The sequence below is a fragment of the Triturus cristatus genome, chromosome 7 (genome assembly GCF_964204655.1).
Source record: "Triturus cristatus chromosome 7, aTriCri1.1, whole genome shotgun sequence".
NCBI classification, from domain to species: domain Eukaryota; kingdom Metazoa; phylum Chordata; class Amphibia; order Caudata; family Salamandridae; genus Triturus; species Triturus cristatus.
Window position 1 is genome coordinate 1,703,966,671 of NC_140590.1, and position 21,257 is coordinate 1,703,987,927.

The 21,257-nt window shown below is 44.3% G+C and overlaps 1 protein-coding gene across 1 annotated transcript in view; it reads left to right on the forward strand.

The window, feature by feature from the left end:
- Positions 1-21,257, forward strand: part of LOC146812815 (alpha-2-macroglobulin-like protein 1) — an 820,867-nt gene that overhangs the window by 701,349 nt on the left and 98,261 nt on the right. Inside the window, exon 31 of the mRNA XM_085615206.1 lies at positions 18,855-18,979. Within this exon, the coding sequence (XP_085471332.1) occupies positions 18,855-18,979 (125 nt within the window). The remainder of the gene's footprint in view (positions 1-18,854; positions 18,980-21,257) is intronic.

The window sequence follows — 21,257 nt, forward strand, 5'->3', positions numbered from 1 at the left end:
AGTCCCTTCACTTTCTGGGAGCTCTAATTTACACGAAGGAGGCGAAGGCTTATCCTTCAGAGGAACGTATTCAAAAGATCATAAAGCTGACGACGCATTTGCAAATAAAAAAGTCAGTTTCAGTAAGAACCTACAAATCGTTGTTGGGGATGATGTCCTCTTGTATCCCCCTACTTCCCAATTGCAGACTCCACATGAGACCTATTCAAGAACTGCTAGACAAGCAATGGATTCAGTCTCAGAGATCCTTCGAAGATCGAATAATTATCACTCCTCAGATCCTAAAAGCCCTGTCATGGTGGAAGATCAGAGATCATTTAGCGGAAGGACTGACTTTCGAACCACAGAGCTACAGTTTCGTAACGATGACAGATGCTTCACTTCAAGGTTGGGGAGCGCATCTGCAGGAGCTCGAAATTCAGGGTCACTGGTCAAAGTGCGAAACGCAGCTCCACATCAGCTTGCTGGAACTAAGGGCTGTTTTCTTGGGCCTAAAAGCATTTCTTCCCAGGATTTGCGGTTCAACAGTACTTGTGAAGACAGACAGCTCAACATCCATGTTTTACCTTCTAAAACAAGGGGGTACAAAATCAAAAATAGTGTCGAAGCAAGCACAAGAAATTTGGAAGTGGCTTCTGAATCACAACATTTCACTTCAAGTACAACACGTTGCAGGGGTAGACAACACAAGGGCAGATATTCTGAGCAGATCGTCCAAGATTTCTTACGAGTGGGAACTGAACCAAAAGCAACTTCTCAAAGTATTCAAAAGATGGGGCACTCCAAAGTTAGACCTGTTCGCGGATCGCCACAATTCAAAATGAAAAAACTTTGCAAGCAGGTTTGCACAGAAAGGGTCGTGGGGCAATGCGCTACAGATGTGTTGGACGGGGATGTGTGCGTATGCATTTCCCCCCTTTCCTCTAATATCGAAGGTCTTGAGAAAGATGAAATCAGAGCCGTGCCATCTGATTCTGGTTGCCCCAGCATGGCCGAGACAAGCGTGGTTCTCAGAACTTCTCAGACTCTCAGTAACACCCAGGATACAGTTTCCATTAGTGCAGGATCTAATAACTATGAACGGCGGCCAGATACTGCATCCAAATTTGAAATCGCTAAACTTGTCAGCATGGAACCTCACGAACATGAGTTCCAACTGTTAAATATCCCTCAAGAGTGCAGAGAGATTCTGTCACGATCTCGAGCAATCTCTACAAACAAAACATATTCGGCTAAATGGAAAATATTTTGTCATTGGTGTACATCTAAGGATCTACATCCGTTTCAAGTCTCTTCGGATCAAATTCTTCCATATCTGTTAATGTTGGCCAAATCTGGACCCTCTCATATGTCTATAAAAGTACACTTGGCCGCTATTTCAAGGTACACAAGAGTTCCTGACCGACCATCTCTTTGGTCCCAAACAGTTATTAAAGAATTTCTCAAAGGGCTTTTCAGAATGTTCCCTCCAGTTCAAAGACCAGTGGTTCCTTGGCAGCTTAATACAGTTCTTGCACAGCTAATGAAACCGCCATTTGAGCCAAAACATAAGGCGGATTTGCAATTTATCTCATGGAAGACAGCGTTGCTATTAGCGCTCACGTCAGCAAGAAGAGTCAGCGAGATCCAAGCTTTCTCAATTGCAGAACCATTCCTACAATTCAGGCAAGACAGAGTTATTCTGAAAACGAACCCGAAGTTTATTCCTAAGGTCCCCTCCAACTTTCATCTGAATGAACCAGTGGTTTTACCTACGTTTTTAAAGACCCTTCATCATCTGCAGAAAGAGCTCTACACTCTTTGGACATTAAACGATGTCTGAAATTTTACATTGATAAGACGAAACCGTTCAGAAAGACAAATCAACTCTTTGTAGCCTTTTCTGGCCCCAGGAAAGGTTTGGCACTCTCCAGATCTAGTATTTCAAGGTGGATAACTTCGGCGATCTCCTTGTGTCATGTTAAAGCTGGAAAACCTTTACAAGCCAAGGTACGTGCGCACTCCACAAGGAAGATGGCAACTTCTACGGCTCTATTCGCAGGGGTGTCATTGCCGGATATTTGTAGAGCTGCGACATGGAGAAATGCGCACACCTTCACTAGACACTATTGTCTGGACACAGCATGGAAAAAGGATGCAGCAGTGGGACAGGCGGTTCTACGGCATCTATTTCATTAAGGTATTTATCATGGTATAATTGGATGTGTATATATAGAAATATATTTATATGTATATTTAGACAAATATTTTCATTTACATAGTACAAACATTTATATGTCTTCTCAACTATTGATTTTCGGATATATTTTGAAAACTGTAATGTATGTTAACATTCTATACAAAGAAGCATAGCCCACTGTCTATTGGGGGTTCTATCCTGGAAATGCAATTTGGGATAAGTACTGCTTGCTAGTCTGATACAAGCATGTGAATCTATGAAAGATTGAATACTGGAGAAAAAACTAGTTACTTACCTGTACACTATGGTTCTCCAGTATTATCTTTCATAGATTCACATGCGGCCCGCCCACCTCCCCATTTCTCAGGCAGAACCTCATTGTCTCTAGATGTATTTTAGTCTCGCACTCGGGGCTGGAAATCTGAGGCAGGAAGGCTCTGCTGGGGAGTGTGATGACAGCCGATTGGCTGAGTCTTGGACCAAATAATGATGAGGTTTGGTTACCAAATAAGATGATTCCCTATGCGATTTTTGCTATGCAGTTTTTTCTTATACTTCTGTGGTCATTCTGTTACCGTGAGACTCCCACCATGACGACGGGAAAGATACAAGCATGTGAATCTATGAAAGATAATACTGGAGAACCATAGTGTACAGGTAAGTAACTAGTTTTTTTCTAAGGATGCCAGTGTGTGGTTCTAGAGCATCTGGCTGAAAGCAAAGATGGCACAAAGGTGCAGGGGCTTTGAAAGTCCTCTACTTGTATACATTCTTTTGCTTGACCCCATTGGCTGTAGTTGAATCAGGCAGCAGTGCTTGAGCTTCTCAGGTCTTATGTGGTTGATGCACTCTAAGTCGTGGTCAGCCTCATAGTGATGGGGCATGTGCTGAGCTGACACACTGCTGACTTCAGATGATGACGGGCCTTCTTACAGCCGCCCCTCATTGTGCTAGAAGGCTCATGGGGGCTGCTTAATACCCAATTCGGTGGGGCATTCTTAGTCATATGTTGAACCTCCTCACCTTTTGTGGTCACTTTGAGACTGACATGAAAACAGGTGGTTAGGTGTGTCAGTCATTGAGGCTTGGATTTGCAGGTGGTTCAGTGTCTATATGTTAAGTTTTTTTCTTTTTGTGACCTGCCACTTTATACCATTCTTGGGACTGCAGGCCAAGGATGCTGCTCATTGCCTGCTGGAGCAATTGTCAGCTTCATGAGCTGGCAGCCCCAGAAACACAAGCCGTATGGCAGCAGGAGAGACCTGAGGGGTAGGTGGGTTGCTTTGACGTGCAGAACAGGTTGGGCTTATTCACTTGGAGGAAATGGGGCGTAATGTGAAGCGTGCCCATCATGTGGTGGCAGAGCATGTAATGCCCCAGTGCAGCAGGCATGGGAGGCGGAAACAAGCTGACAGGCATTACTGTCCGTAGTGGCACCTTGTCTCCAGGCCTGGATAAGCATCAGGCGCCCACATGGCATGGTGAGCAGCCAAGGTTGAAGTAGCGCAAGTGGTGGGGATTGCCTTCAGTGGGCAACTCGATTTGGCCATGCTTGGCTGACCATACTGGGGCAGGGGACTCATCTCTAGAGACAGCTCTTTTTCTCCACAGGGATCAGGTTCCCAATTGCCTTCGGGTTCTAATTGTGTCTGTCTTCGATGAGTGGTAGCTTGAAGGTCTCTGAAAAAGGAGGTCTCCTCTTTGCCTAGCATTGAAACAATGGCCAGAGGTCTCAGTCCCAGCATACCCCTTGTTGGATGGTGTGGAGGGCGTCCCTCATTTTCTGGGGAGAGCGATTCTTCACTGCAGGGTGCATGGATGTGGGAGATATTGCATCCATTCACATGAACTCGTCAGGGTGGGAGATGACCCATCCATTCACAGGTCCTCGTCAGGGTGGGAGATGACCCATCCATTCACAGGTCCTCGTCAGGGTGGGAGATGATCCATCCATTCACAGATCCTCGTCAGGGTGGGTGATGACCCATCCATTCACAGGTCTTCGTCAGGGTGGGAGATGAGCCATCCATTCACAGGTCCTCGTCAGGGTGGGAGATGACCCATCCATTCACAGGTCCTCGTCAGGGTAGGAGAGGACCCATCCATTCACAGGTCCTCATCAGGGTGGGAGATGACCCATCCATTCACAGGTCCTCGTCAGGGCCAGAGATAGGCTTTGTGTTTATGCAGGTGGCATCAAAGGTACAAGATCACCCTGGGGGACAGGTGCATTGCTTCAGTGTCCAGGATCACTGGCGGCCCTCGCAGGGCTGCAGCTCGTGCTGCACCTATTCAAGGCATGCCGCATCACAACGGTGACGCAAACACTCCACCTAAAACTGAACAAACTGGTGTGGGGAGAAGGGGCGCCAGCATATAGTTTGACATTCGTGTCTCCCCAGACATGTCCAGCTGCAGGCCCTCACAGTGGTCTAGTAAATTATAATCTTTTAACACATGCCCATTTTCCAATGAGAGTTACTGTTGGCCCATTAGCAGAATATACTCCTGTTTCTATTTGAAATGCTGACGCTGACCTCTTACTCACTGAATTCTTTAACCAGTAATTGCCTACAAAAACGAAAGACACTAAATGTTTTTGTAAGTCTGCAAAGTGACATTATGGCATGGTGCCATCAGCCATTCCTGTCTTTCCTGCCAATAGTATGTTGCATTGTGGGGCTTGTAGTTTTGCTTTTTAACACATTCCTTATGGCCTCAAAATTACAGCAAGTAAAATTATGTTGGCTAAAATGCCAGGATTGACAGACAGTAATAAACATAACATGGAATAACTTTTCATGTATTTATAACATTCTTATAAACTTGTTTAGACCGCTTCAAAAAGGATAAGTTACTTATCTATATTCCTAGTTCTCTTCCAGGGGTATACTCATCAAAGTCATAAGCAGTGAATTATCCCCGCTCACGTGCGGGATCCCGGAGCATATAGCAATATATATATATATATATATATTACCTACTGGCGGTCGCCAGTAGGTAGTTATAGTTAGGACCCTCTTACCATAGGAAATCCGCAACATTCTATTTTGAATAACTTTGACGCCGGTCGACGAATCCTCGCGAAATTTTCAAAACAGGTGGGGCGCTACGCTCCGCTCCTACCCTGAAAGTCTCGGGGGGATTCGTCAAGCGGGGGCTGAGATAAAAGGGGGGTCCCAAAACGCGTTTTTCCCATGCATTTTTCCATAGGACCTTTAGACACAGCTACAGCCCGAACGGCTGAACAGAATTACTTGAAATTTGGCAGAGAGGTAGTCCTCAGGTCAAGGAAGTGCCTTTTGTAGGTTTGGTGTAAATCTGTTCAGTAGATTCTGAGAAAATAGCCTTTAAATCAATATATATATCTGAGCCAGCTTACGGTGCGCTTACGGTGCGCTTACCGTACGCGTACGGTGACGTGCGCGAGCGCGATTCTGATTGGCTGTTAGCTCTTAGGAAACATTCGAATCAGTCGAAACCAGGAAGCGGCGGCCGCCATTTTCTCTCTCGGACTCTGGGGGGGGATGAAAAACAAAGACAATAAACATGTAAAGGGACTGTTTAGACAGCTCCCAACCACCTAGGCTTGCTAACAGAGTCACCAAAGAACCCCCAAGGCCAAAAATTCAATTTTTTTTTTTTTACGAAAAATCGCCGATTACGCGTACGGTAAAAATTAAAAAAAAAAAAAAAAAATTATCCAAACTCTCCCCACCCCGTGTGCAAATGGTCCCCGAAGGGCACCATTTGTGCATGGCATATATGTTACAGATATAAACTAAATATAAATGTTTATCTTTCACAACGAAGCGAATAATATGTCCTCCACGTGCGCACGGTGCGCGAAGCGCATCGAGCGTACATGGCCCAACCACGGCACTAACTGCGTAAAGTGGGCGCGCGGTGCGCGAAGCGCACCGCTTACTCACCGTGCGCGCACGGAACGAACTGCGTTAAGTGGGCACGCACGCCACGAATGGCGTAAAGTAACTTAGCATTTAAAAAACCGTACAAATTCACTGAAAAAACCATAGGTTTCACACACGTTATAGTTAGGAATTAGCATTTAAAAAACCTTGCAAATTCAGTGAAAAAACCATAGGTTTCACACAAGTTATAGTTAGCTGTACATTTCACTCGTAAAAAACCACTGAAATTCCACGTTATAGTTAGTGCAGGCAACTATAACTCACGCGACCGCAATCCTCTGCTGATGACATATGTGTCTTTATGAAAAAAAAATATTTGTAATATATGTATAGCTAAAATTTAATGGAAGAAGACATGGGCAAATAAGTGTCTAAATACAGTATTAGCATCAGCAGAGGATTACGGTCGCGTGAGTTATAGTTGCCTGCACTAACTATAACGTGGAATTTCATTGGTTTTTTACGGGTGAAATGTACAGCTAACTATAACTTGTGTGAAACCTATGGTTTTTTCACTGAATATATATATATATATATAGCAATATATATATACATACATATATATACATATATATACATACATATATATACATACATATATATACATATATATACATACATATATATATACATATATATATATATATACAGGTGTATGCCCAGATAATAAAGTATAAAATACTTTCAACCCCATACACCTAAATATATATGCATACATACATATCCAACAAATCACCCCTCTGTTATCGAGAAGCAAGAAGCCACACGGGGGAAATCTTTGGAAGCCTTTAATGCGGACACTGGGCATGATGCATTTCGGCGACCATTTGCCTTCCTCAGATGCCTTGACAAAACTGAGCATTTCACCATCCCCACCTTTAAAGTCTCCTGACTCTCTCCCATTGGTTGGAGAGCTCCACCCCACGATCGTCGCTAGGCTCACCTCCTGTAGTTTCAAGATGTTACCTACAGTTCCCAGAGTTCACCTTAATGGGGGAGGCAGTGCATGGGGGGACCGACTTGATTGTCCAAATATCCTGGGAAAGGTGAGTACTATTATGATGGGAAGCACTGTTTTGAAAATGCTGTCCTCTTGGCTTCCTCGGATCCCCACTGACGTTCCAGCCTAATATGCAGAAAATCGGGCGGGCCGCGAGTCGGGATATATGATTCCCAGCTCCACGTACAATGACGAGCTGCTCATACATACATATATGTACATATGCAACTCTAACCAACGGTCTAAAACAAACAGGGCAAACAACCAAGATTACATCAGTTTTACTTGTATGACAATAAGTCTCTCAAGACTGCTTAGAGACCATACACTGTAATGGTTTCATACAAGAATCCTTTATTTTCCAAAACAAGGAAGAACAGGTAATTGAAGGTCGTTTTGCCCATAGGCTGCATAAGAACAACTGTCTCAGTACAGAAAAGAAAACTGGCACCTTGCCTTTGAGGCTTACAAGATTCTAAACACTTTGCCTTTAAGACCTCTAGGGAACACTCTGATCCCATCATGCCCCACAGGTGACAGTTAGGTCAGTTCTTTTGTAAAGGCATATTAAACTACCTTAAACCTTGTACTAACATTGCTCGTCCGGGGAGGCGGAAGGGGTGCTTATGACTTTGATGAGTATACCCCTGGAAGAGAACTAGGATTACAGGTAAGTAACTTATTCTTCTCTTCCAGGGGATGCTCATCAATAGTCATAAGCAGTGAATAGAATAGCAAGCCCATACCCCACACTTCACGGACGAGCAAAACCAGCACTAGGAACAGCACTGATACAGTTTCAATAGAAAAATCAACCAAACATATTTCTCAGAGATGCCTGTCGAACTTGAGCATCTGCCTGAGCATCTGAATCCAAACAGTAATGGCGAGAAAAAGTATGAACAGAACGCCATGTAGCTGCTTTGCAGATTTCTGCTATGGGAATGTTCCTGAGGAGAGCCGTAGTAGAGGCCTTTCCTTTGGTTGAATGTGCTTTAGGCCGTCCCTGAAGAGATTTATTAGCTAACTGATAGGCCAAAGAAATGCAGGAGACTATCCATCTTGAAATAGACCTTTTAGAAGCTGCCATACCTGTATTAATAAGACCGTAGTTGACAAACAAACGCTCAGTCTTTCTTATACTTTTGGTCTTGTCCAGATAAAACTTCAACACCCTCTTAAGGTCTAACGAATGTAAAGCCCTTTCAGGAGGGGTAGAGGGATTCGGGAAGAAGGTAGGTAAGGTGATCCCCTGATTAATGTGGAAATCTGAGACCTCTTTCGGCAGAAAACTAGGATGAGTTCTGAGAACTACCCTATTTGAATGAAAGATAGGCGTAGGGTTCCTTACAACACAACACTTGTAACTCGCTGACTCTACGAGCAGACGTGATGGCCAACAAAAAGGCCACTTTCCAGGACAAGTGCTGCAGGGAGGACTTATGTATAGGTTCAAAAGGTGCGCCCATCAGTTTGGTAAGAACCACGTTGAGCTCCCACGGAGGAGAAGGGGCTCGTACTGGTGGATACACCTTTTTTAAACCTTCAAGAAAATCTTTCACCACTGGCATCTTGAAAAAAGACCCTTGCGTAGGAGACTTTCTATAAGCCGTAATTGCTGCTAAGTGTACCTTAATAGATGTACACTGCAGGCCCGACTTAGTCAGGTGTAATAGATACGGCAAAATGACCTGTTCTTGACCTCTAACAGGGTCATGACCATTATTCAAGCACCATATGTTAAAACGCTTCCACTTAAAAGCGTAGGAAGCCCTAGTAGAAGGTCTCTTTGCTTCCTTAATAATGTTCATACAGTCAGCTGGCAAGTCTAAGTGTCCATACTGCAAGACTTCAGGAGCGATGCTGTCAGCCTGAGTGAAGGGAGGTTGGGGTGAAACACCCTCCCCTGGTTCTTGGACAGCTGGTCCGGACGGCAAGGCAACCTCCTGTGTGGGACTTCGGAGAGTTGTAGAAGGTCCGAGTACCACCACTGGCGAGGCCACTCCGGAGCGATCAGAATCATCCTGGATTTGGCCTTGTAGAACTTGGTGATCACTGCCGGAATGAGAGGCAGCGGAGGAAAAGCGTAGAGTAAGCTCTGAGACCATCTTATCAACGGAGCATTCCCGCTTGAACCTGGTTGGTGAAACCTGGACGCGTAGACGGGGCATTTGGCGTTTGTTGCATCTGCAAACAAGTCTATATCGGCACACCCCATCTTTGAAAGATATCCAGAGGGACTTCGTTGTTTAGCACCCAGTTGTGCGCTTCTACGAACTCTCTGCTTAGGAAGTCTGCCTGGACGTTTAGGACGCCCGGCACATGGACAGCCGTGATGGTGAGGCGTCTTGCCAGTAACCAGTTCCAAATGGCTTGTGCCTCCTGGGACAGAATTCTGGATCTGGTGCCTCCCTGCTTGTTCAGATAAAACATTGTAGTGGTGTTGTCTGTCTGAATCAAGAGGGGGCTGGACTAAAGAGACGGGAAGAAAGACTTGATGGCTAGCTGGACGGCCCTCAACTCCAGCAAGTTGATATGATATCCCCTCTCTATGTCTGACCATAGCCCTTGTACTTGAAGGTGATCCATATGAGCACCCCAACCTTGCAGGGAGGCGTCTGTAACTATGGTCTGAGTCGGAGTCTCTTGATGGAAGGGAACACCTTTCATTAGATGTGACCGCTTTGTCCACCACCTGATGGGGTCCCTGGCAGGTTGTGGAAGAGTAATCTGATCCTCCCAACTGCCTGAATCCTGCAACCACTGGTCTTCCAGAGCCTGTTGCAGGGGACGCATGTGCAATCTGGCATTGGGGACTATGAAGATGCAGGAAGCCATGGACCCCAGAAGAGAGGACACTTGTCTGACCGTCGGGTGCTGTGACTGCAGGAGTTCTTGACATTTCATCCTGATTGATGAAAACCTCTCTGCCGAAGGACACACGCTTTCCACCACGGTGTCCAGTGACGACCCTAGGTAATGAATGTTCTGAGTCGGGTTGAGAACCGATTTTTTGAAATTGACTCATAGACCCAACTTGTTCAGTAATCGGAGACTGTAGGAGAGATGCGCCTGAAGCAGGGATGGAGTGGAACTCTTCAGGAGCCAGTCATCCAGGTATGGATAAATGAATATTCTTCATTTGTGGAGAAAAGCCGCCACCACCGCCATGCACTTTGAAAAAGTCCGTGGGGCTGACTTGATACCGAATGGGAGGACTCTGAACTGAAAATGGCGTAGAGCAACTCGAAACCTGAGAAATTTTCGATGCTTTCTGAATACTCGAATATGGAAATTGGCGTCCTGCAGATCTATGGAGCACATCCAGTCTCCTTCATGTTAATGAGGGAAGATCTGGTGCAGGGCAAGCATCCGAAACTTTTCTTTTCAGATATATTTGTTCAAGATGCGTAGGTCCAGAATTGGTCTATACTCCACTGATGGGCCTCTTTTTTCGACCAGGAAATATCGAGAATATATACCCTGGCGCCTCTGATGAACAAGAACGTTTTCTATGGCTTTCTTTTACAGAAGAGTGTTTACTTCCTCGAGCAAGATGCGATGACACAAATGAAGTCCTCCGCTCGGAGGAATCGATGGTGGAGGAGTCTTGAACCGTAGCAGATATCCATTCTCTACAATATTCAACACCCATTTGTCGTTGGTTATACATCTCCACTCCTCCAGATGACATGCGATACTTCCTCCTACCGGAGTGGCCAACGTGTTTAGAGGAAGCAGTCTCATTGTTTTGGTGGCTGCTTTGAGGTAGAGGTCTGTTGCTTATTGTTCCCTCTTCCTCTACCTGGTCTCCGCTATTAAAAGTGAGACCTCTGCTGCTGTTGGTGACCCTGAGACGACCACTGAGAGGTTTGCCCCCTCTGCTGGAATGGGCGTTTATCGTAGGAGCGAAAATGCCTACGAAATTCTTTCCGTTTCTCAAGCCCCACAGCTTTCACCGTGTCTAATTCTGCTTTCATCTTCGCCATTTCTTCGTCCGCATGCGGACCGAAGAGAGAAGAGCCATTAAGAGGTAGATGGGTGATCTTCCGTTGAACTTCTGGTCTAAGACCAATCAAACGCAACCAAGCAGAACCCCTTGAACAGATACCATGGGAGTACCCGTGAGCAGCCAGATCCGCTGAATCAGTGGAAGCACTAATAACTTGATTCGCCACTAGACCTCCCTCTTGTAGTATTTCCCGAAAATCTTGCTGATCTTCTTTTGGGAGTTTATCCGCAAAACGGGTCAGAGAATCCCACAAGGCTCTGTCATACCGCCCCAGCAGAGCGGAGGCACTGATGACTTTCATGAAAGATGCTGAAGTGTTGCACATCCCTCTACTTTAAGAGTCCATCAATTTGCTATCCCTATCAAGGGGGGGCTGAGGAGGAAGACATAGATGAGTGCATCTTCCTAGCCGCCGCCACAATGATGGAATCCAGAGGAGGATCAGATCGAAGAATTAACGGATCTTGGTCAGGAGCCTTGTATTTCTTCGCTATCCGGGAGGGCACAGAACCCACCGATGCTGGTGTCAAAAAAGTCTGTGTGGCAAGTTCAATAAGGCCAGGGACAAGAGGAAGCAAGGGCCAGACGGAAGTCTCGAAAATCACTGAGGTGGAAACCGTCGGTACTGACATAGTAATGTTCAATTTATTTGCTCCTCTACAGAGAACCTCATTGAATGTGCAGAGATCATCAATGGGCGAAACTCTGGATGAAGGTGTTGCCGTAAATGTAGGAGAATAGTCTCTAATCGAGGACCTGGTGGAAGAAGACCAGATAGGAGACCTCTGTTGACTTCTCTTCGGGGAAGAATGATAGGAACGAGATCTGTCCCTTGAACGAACATGGCGGGTATGTGGAGAGTGCAATCTGCGCAGACTCCTCTTTCTGGAAGAGATCACAGTCGGTGATCTTGGTCTTCCCGGTTTACTTCTTGGCGCCTTGTTATGGGATGGATAATCTCTTGACAGACGAGAAGGAGAATATGTACGGGAATACTGCGACCCTGGACTACTAAGGGCTTTAGACTTCCTACGCCGCGTATCCTCACCAACCACCGGATAGCCCTCCAGGGAGATCTGGACTATATGTAGACCTGGAGACGATCCAGACTTTGAGGGCGAATGAGATGCAGCTCCAACCTCCTCTGAGGCAACAGCAGGATCTTAATCTCTCAACGTCGAGGGCCTCGACGTCGACCTGCACTCCCCCCTCGACGTCAACCTGTGCTTCTCCCCTGACGTGGAGGAATGAATTGCTGACCTCAACGGCGACCTCGTCTTCCTCAAAGGGGACTTTGACGACGATCGTCTATGGCGTACTGGTGACTTCGACGACGAGTGTTCTAGTCTCCTTGACGTCGACCGCCCTTGGCGTTGTGGTGACTTCGACGGCGAGCGCTCTCGCCTCCTCGACGTGGACTCCAATGCTCTCGACGTCGACTGGTCTCGAGACCTCTTCGCCATCAGCAAACTTCTCGACGTCGACCTACGGTGAGGCGACGAAGAGTGTCTCGACGTCAATGGGTGCTTAGACGTCGATGGATGCTTAGACGTCGAGCGACCCATATCTTGACCATAATTCGAGCCCGAGGTAGCACACTTCGACGTCAAGGACTTTCTCGACGACGGAGACTCACGCCGACTCGACGTCAGAGACTGTGTAGGCCGTTTCTTCGACGTTGAAGAGGGAGAATGATGCTGGCGTCGATGTTCCTGATGAGAGGAGGGCTCCTGACCCTCAGGGCCACTTTCCAACCGAGCTGTTAATCTCTCAACTACAGCTTGGAGGCGAATCCTCTCTCTGTCGCGAAGAGTCCTCGCAGAAAACTTCTTACAATGATAACAAGAGTCTATCTTGTGGCTGGAAGGAAGACAGGCGATACACACCGAGTGTGGATCAGAGATGGACATCTTCTTTCCACAGGCTGGACATTTGCGGAAGAGACAGGAAAAAATGAAGAAGTTCTGTCAGAAAATGATGAGAAACCTCTGCCAGCACAGGAAGAACCGCAAAAAAACAAGAGAACAATTCCTGACAGAAAAGTCAGAAAACTGTCGAGCTCAAGCTCCAGGATCCTCACAGAAGGAGCTGGAAAAAAGAACTGACCTAACTGTCACCTGTGGGGCATGATGGGAGCAGAGTGTTCCCTGGAGGCCTTAAAGGCAAAGTGCTTAGAATCTTGTAAGCCTTAAAGGCAAGGTGCCAGTTTTCTTTTCTGTACTGAGACAGTTATTCTTATGCAGCCTATGGGCAAAACTGCCTTCAATTACCTGTTCTTCCTTGTTTTGGAAAATAAAGGATTCTTGTATGAAACCATTACAGTGTATGGTCTCTATTACGAGCAGTCTTGAGAGACTTATTGTTATACAAGTAAAACTGATGTAATTTTGGCTGTTTGCCCTGTTTGTTTTAGACCGTTGGTTAGGGCTGCATATTTACATATATGTATGTATGCATACATATTTAGGTGTATGGGGTTGAAAGTATTTATACTTTATTATCTGGGCATACACCTGTATATGTATGTACATATATGTATGTACATATATGTATGTATATACATATATATATATATATATATATATATATATATATATATATATATATATATATATATTGCTATATGCTCCGGGATCCCGCACGTGGGCGGGGATAATTCACTGCTTATGACTATTGTTGAGTATCCCCTGGAAGAGAACTGCTTATTTCCCGCGCAAAACCAAAAGGAAACTGTACGAACAAATTATGTTAGAGTTCATTCACAACATGCATTAAAGCAAGCATTGACAAAGCAAAGCTTCTTGCCTTTTGTGTAGTGGGAAATGTTATACAGAGCTTCACAACATAATAAAGGTGCCGCCCAACCATCCCTAACGCAATGAACAAATATAGGACAGGTGGCAGCAGCAGAGGGACATCACAAGTCACTCACCTACACAGGACAGGCACAACCCAGATAGGTAACAAACAAAGGAGGGAACATGAGGCGTTGAGACTGTTGTATGATTTCTGTAAACAAACATAAAAGAAGTAGAAAAAGAAGGAAAAGCCAAACCTCTTGTGGAATTACCATACATTCATGTACTCACATTGGATGATGAACCCTCACCTACCTAGTGTTCAGTGTGGAATGCTCAATCATTTGGTTGCACATCTATTACTGGGAAGCATCCGAGTATTGTATTTCATTGATTGTACAGTCTCTTAGTTATGGTATCCTTAGTTTGGGTAAGGTTATGTCCCTTAATTCAATAATATCCCTTTGTTAAACTGTCAGAACTATATTAAAAGTATATGTGGTTGAGCTAAACATGGTTTTTACTGGTGTCTCACAACCACAAGACTAAAAACAGAAGGGTCATGAAACAGACCCTATTTCTCTTTTCTGTCACCATTTTTCAGAGCTCAAACTTTTTCCCTCTGGGTCAGGTGTTTTGCCCAAAAACTATAGATATGTCACATGAAATATTGTGAAAGACCAAAAGAGGGGTTAGTTGGGGCATATCTGCATTGGCCCCACTCCTTGAAGAGGCCTCACAGTGTGCTGTTGTTGATGCTGTGGCATGTTTCCCAGGGTGAGTCAGTGTAGTGAACTTAGTGCCATGAAACAAGCCATGCCCAGTTGCTACCTCACACTCTTTTATCTCGGTGAGGTACAAAATTTTAAATTATAGTGTGGTTTGGATTTACTCACTAAAGCACATTATAATATATTACAGCACTGAGGGGCCTTTATCAGAATTAGCAAACCACATCCATTTTGCCCTGATAAGTAAAAAAATGACTCAAGAAGCAAGTCAGTTGTTTTGTTTCCTCTATATAGGCCTATGGGGCAACATGATAGTGTATTAAAACATATACAAGAGAGATTTGTGACAGTGCCCCTCCGAACTGGAGTATATCAAGGTGTTCTCATGCGTGATGATCACAGAAAAGTAGATGCAGAGAAGAAAAGTAATTGCCTAATGTCACAAAGTAAGGTCTAGCTGAGAAGCTGGGATTGAAACCAGGTTTCCTGATTAAACAGTGTGCAATTCAGATCCTGGATAGTTATCGCTTTCTTTCCCCCTTTGACTTGTTGCCAATTTTATTAGTGATCACAGAGGCAAGTCGGTTGTCTTGTGTTTCCTAACAAGGCCTTTATTGATATTATAGGTGGAGCAACATTATTTTCTATGAAACCATAAACAAGAGAGGTTGTTGCGCCGTGTGCATCCTGGCCTGAATTAATTAAAGGTGCTGTGAAATGTGACATTATACGTGATGCTCACAGAAATGGAGGCAGAGCGAAGAAGAGTAATTGCCCAGAGTTGCACAGTTTGGTCAAGCTGGGAAGCCGGGGTTGAACCCAAGGTCTCTGGGTCAGGACCCTGCAAGTAGTTCAGTTTTTGGCCCTGGTTCCACTAAAGCTTCTGACTGGCCTTTCATACACATGCATTTAATATATCCTTTGTTTTTTCCATAAGATGGGACAAAATCAGTGGAAACACCCTCCCTTTTTCTATAGCACAGGTAAGCTTTGGGCACGTGCAAGCTTCCGACCATCACAGGAGAGTTGAAACTTGGGGAGAAAAAACACAAGCTTTCGCCATTGCAGGATAGGTACAAACTGGGCAGCAGCAGTGCAAGCTTTGCTTCCCCAAAGAATGGATACATTATGGCAGCAGCAAAGCAGGCTTCTCTGTCTCACTGAAGGCAGCAAGCGCAATCTTCCATTTGCTGCAGACTAAATTTAGTTGCCCAGAGTAAGTACAAGCTTTCAGCGCTTTCAGAACATGCACCATTAGGCTAAGTGACATGTAGGCTACCAACATATCTCTGGAGTGAGTGCTTAAATCGTTGAGAGGAATGTATAGGTAGAAGTGTGAATGAATATGTGAGTTCTGACATCATTCGCACTTATGTGATATCTCCATCGGAATCCTGATGGGCCTGTTGCGGTCACTCAGAGACTACGGTCTGCCTTGATTCTTTGGTTTCTCATGTATTGAGCTGCAGCTATATGCTAGTAGGCCATTGTTATTTGGAGCAGCCCAGCCATACACAAGTAACTCTGTCGTAGACAGGCACACCGGTGACAACCAATTTGAAAAGGTTTTGAATGTGTGCATCAAACTCTGTGCATTTACTGCCTTGCTGCTGCACCTGTTGAATGTTCAGGGCCACCAGTGTACCGGATAGAGATACAGAGCACGTGCACAATTATGCCCTTCTGAGTCAAGTCCAGGGCTTCAAGGCACACAAGTGTATCGAAACCTTCCCCACCATCATGTCAGGTTCATGGGGGGAAGAAGGGATGTCATGGGGCCATAGCGTCTGCGCCACCGGCCCAAGCAGGCATCATTTGAGTCATTTGAAATTCAGGTAATTGTCGCCATTGTAATGTCACAGACACAGGACTGCTTTGGGGAAATCAATCATCGGGTCTTGTAGAGCATGGCTTGCCACCCCATGGGGGGGGAGGTGGGGGGGTTCCTTCATGTGTGGATATGACAGTGCAACTGAGTTTTGGCAGTAAATGAAATGAGGACACAAGTAGCCACCTCCTTTTAATTAGCAGGGTCGCCTGTGAGGCATGGGTGTGGGCGACTGTAGGACTGCCCTCAAAGCAGCACCCCCTCACTAACTATTACCAACTAACTACTAATTTACATGAGCTGAGGTGGCAGATCATCGCGATCATCTCCGTGACACGCAGGACACAGCATATGTAGACAAGAAAATACTGGAAAGCTTAAACTGATATCCTTCCAGATATAGTAGTATTCCTTAGGGGAAAAGATTTCATTTTCTTAAAATAACCCTCACCCACCAAATGGTCCCTTGGTGGCAAGCTTCATCATCAGGTTCTTCCCACCCCGCTGCGGGACGGGTCGTGCTGAAACCAACGGAGAAGTGGGAGCACTTTCTGGAAGGTGTGGGCTATATTACTAAAAGATAGGAGTGGAAGGGTCTGTGAGATAGTGAACATAAATTATAAAAAATACCTAGCCACTAGGGACCTAAACTTTATTGAATCCTGTGACTGGTATTGTTAAAAAAGGTGGGAGTTGGTGGTGCACAATAGAATGTATGTGTTACTCCTGGTCAAGGGTGATGAATATTATGGACATTCTAGAATACCCAATCCATTTCACCATGCTTTCCACCCTTCTTGGGAAGTGGCACACCTAGAGAGAGCTAAATCCACTCTCTCTATACTACTTTTTCTTTTTTTTAGGTCTCACTGAAGGGAGTTTTAGCAGTTTTGGAGAACTCATGTTAGCGATATTTTAAAAAAAGTAGAAGTAGGAAATAATACAGTGAGAGCGGGCCTTTGGTCAGTCTTCTCCAGCCATTGGCTTTCATTGGTTTCCATTGCTTGGATGGGCTGTCCATCAGTGCCACGGCATTTTGAGCTGACGTGTACACATTGCTGACTTTAGATGATGAAGGGCCTTCTTTCAGCAGCCCCTCATTGTGCTAGCAGGCACAATGGTTACAGTCACTCATTTGTTTTCCCATTGGGTGATGGTGCCCAATTAGTCCTTTTGCTAGGCTACAGAAGCAACTTGACATGTAGTTTGTCATTCGGAGTCTGTGTGTGTTCAGTGATACATTTACTGACAGGATGACGATGAATGTCCTGGTTGGCCAGGGCCGGACTGGGAACCAAAACCGGCCCTGACAAAGTGCTCGGCTGCCCCCTCCCCCCCGGGGGGGTTGGGGGTGCCGCCGAGCTCTTTGCCAGGGCCGGTTTTCGGTCGATTTTGTTACAGGGCTGATTTTGCAGCTATGCTTCAAAAAAGGCTCTGTAACAAAAGCGGCCCCCAGGGGCCCAAAACCGGCCCCCACCCGTGCGGCGCACCAGGGGATTGCCCGGTGCCCGCTACGGCAAGTCCGGCCCTGTGGTTGGCTTTATGTCAGGCTTAGGCATTGGCTATTTACTAATGAGCCTTGCAAGTTAATTTCTTTTACTTAACTGGCATTATACAATGTTGTCGAATTTACAATTTGTTTGTTCACAAAGTAAAATCGTGCACACATGTAAGCTTCATACAGCTTCATTGAAAGTACTGTACTGGCCCCTTGTCAAAAGTATCCACTAAGAAATATATATTTTTCAGTTTATGCCTTTTAAGTTCACCAACTCAAACGCCATCTTCGAACTCATTTTTATAACACTCTTGTTTGATGGTACAACTTAACTCTGCTAATAAAGTCTGATCAACTATGTGGCCTTTCTGCCAGTTTACATATAGCTGTAGCCCAAACGTTTCATTGTTTTGGTATTTTCTTTCCAGGACAGCTGGCAACATCACACAAAAAATCATTCAATCTTCACCATGCACTACTCTTCACTAAAAAAAACTGACCTATTACTTTTGCCATTGCATGTTTGAGAAAAGTGAGACCTGTTGGCTTTGCCAATGCTGGTTTTATGACATTAGCTTTAATAATCAGCTAAAGCTGTCTCTAGCCACACCTAATGACCATTCTCAAAATTGGCTGCTTTTGCAAACCTGTTGTCCAGACTAGACACAGTGTTTACATTCATAGACTTCTGAAAAATGTATCTCCTTTCGAAAAAGAAACCTAAAGTTGATCATCACAGTCAGATAGAGATGTAAACTTTGTGCCTAGAGTTGCAATATCTGTAGATCTCTCTGTTTACAGGAGTGTGCCTTGACTGTTTGTGACCTCCACACGTGAACTTTGGATTTCTCTGTTGCTTTTTCCTTTGCTCTGCAGCTAACTCTGCGCTACAACAAACCACCCATCCTTAGCGAGGATTCCTTTTCTCTTGAGGTGGTGACCACGCCAGCAGATTGCATTGACCAGAACCCTAGTAGCATGGAACTGGCCATTTCTGTCATGTAAGTAGTGGGGATGGAAGGTGAGTGCTGTAAATTGCTGAACCTTTGCCACTGCACTTACCTGCCATGGAAGTCTACACTCTCAAGCAGACTGTAAAGTCCTGAGACAATGTACATCTAAAGAAAGCTGCACATTCACCAGTCACAAACCTTGATCTACCTAAAATTCCCTATCCTTATCACCAAACCTAGTAACAGTGTACATTCTGTAAACATATCCATAGCGCAGCACCTAACATAATCTACTATCATATGCTGGGTAACCTGCTCCCACACATGCTCATAGGCCCCAGCCATACTGTGTGGTCATTCACCTAATTTGTTGCAATAGTTTATTATGTAGAGTTTAGCTCTTCACAGCTATGGTGTTAACTGTGCCGCTGGTGTGTCAACACTGTACTCTTAGTGACCTGGTGCAAATCACTCTTGCATGAGTGGGTAACAAAAGAAAGAAGGCTTATGGCATTGCCTGCCCTTGGACAGGCATAATCTAAGAGACAGGGAAATGGCACAGATCATTTCCTACACATTAGACTCATTGTCATGCACTCTCTATTTTGTGATTTATGGATAGCAGTTGAATCCCTGTGAGCTGGCAAACAGAGAGCATGGGCTCATGTGCAAAAAGTAGATTTTCTGTTGCCAACACTCCGATTAGGAGTTTGCGATCAAATAATTTCTTGTAGCAAAGTACTATACCCATTTTAGGAGTATGTTTTTACTGACTGCTAAAATGGGCCTAGAAATAGATAAGGAATTGCTATTTGGAAGCTTCCCAAAATAGCAATTCCTATCCCTGCAATTCAATGGTTTAGGACTGAAGTAGTGGTCGAAAACCATTTAAAGAGTTGACCCCCAACATGGGGTGGTAACCCATTCACAAATGGAAAGGGATCCTCATATTTGTGTTTGTTATAAAAAGTGCAAAATGCAAACTCTAAAACAAAGGTACACTTTTCACTTTAAAGTTTAAGGAAAACAGGCTGCATTTTAAAAAAAAGTTTACTTTTTTTAAATTCAGTCACAAACATGGTTGTTTGTGGGCCCCAGGAGGGAACCATCCCTGTGATGGTATCAAATCTTAGATAGTCACAATTTGTTTGTGGCTTGCCTCATCAATATTCATGAGGTCAGACAGATCCTGACTCAGATTTTTAAGGACAGACTTATTTGTACATGGACTGCTTGAATTAATCTCAGCTGCTGGAAATTACTCGGGACCGCATCCCAGTCCATCGTTATTTTTCACATCATGCTACCTTAGATTGGACCCAACATATGCAAACCATCCTTGACCCTGAAACTGAGGTTGCACGATGTGTAAATTAACGATGGACTGAGATGCGGTCCCGAGTAATTTCCAGCAGCTGAGATTAATTCAAGCATTCCATCCATCACTTTTTTGTATACTCTAATATGAATAATATTTAACAATCATAACATTAATTAAGCACTACTCAATGGAATATATTATCATCTGGTGTAATAGGAATGTTCAAAATATTGTTGAAGATTTTCCATGGCTTTTTCAAGTGAGAGTAGTCAATGGAGCTCGTTGAATAATATAATTTATTTTTAGAAATGTGATACTTGTATAATACATGCCAACATTTTAAAAGAGGAAAGTGGAGATTTAAAAAATAATATTAGGGAGAATGTAGTATCTCCTCCATTGACTTTTTTTTGAAGCAGAGGCAATTTTAGACAAGAGACTTCCAAAATAAAGCCAATTTCTTGCTTCAAAATCGGGATTCTCCTACCTGAATCGGGTCTATTGGCATGTATGAAGTATGAGCCTCGTGTGTTTTAGATTTTATGATGCACTTAAGATGCCCTTTAGCACTTTACAATTCTACATTAATTCATATTCTAGAATGCACTCTAATAACTCTTTAATAGGATGCACTTGAAGTCTATCATGGTTTTTAGATAACAAGTGAACTATGTGCATTAACCATCGGAATATGCACTAGGTCTTCGTACTTCTTATGGATAAGATCCAAAATCCCATTTGTAATGGATATTTTTAGATCTCTTCATTATCTTTCATATATTTAATGCATTTACCATGTCCTACAGTACCCCAACATGATTCAATTTACATAAATGCAGGTATTAATATCAATATTGTGATATGTGCAATCACTACTATATTATGCAATGGGTTTTAAAATGAGCAGAATTGAAATTATGCACTACCCTTGAAATCTTTTAGAGCACTTTAAGTAAATATAGAGATACATAACACATATTGTGCATTACGTGCAAATGTTGTTAA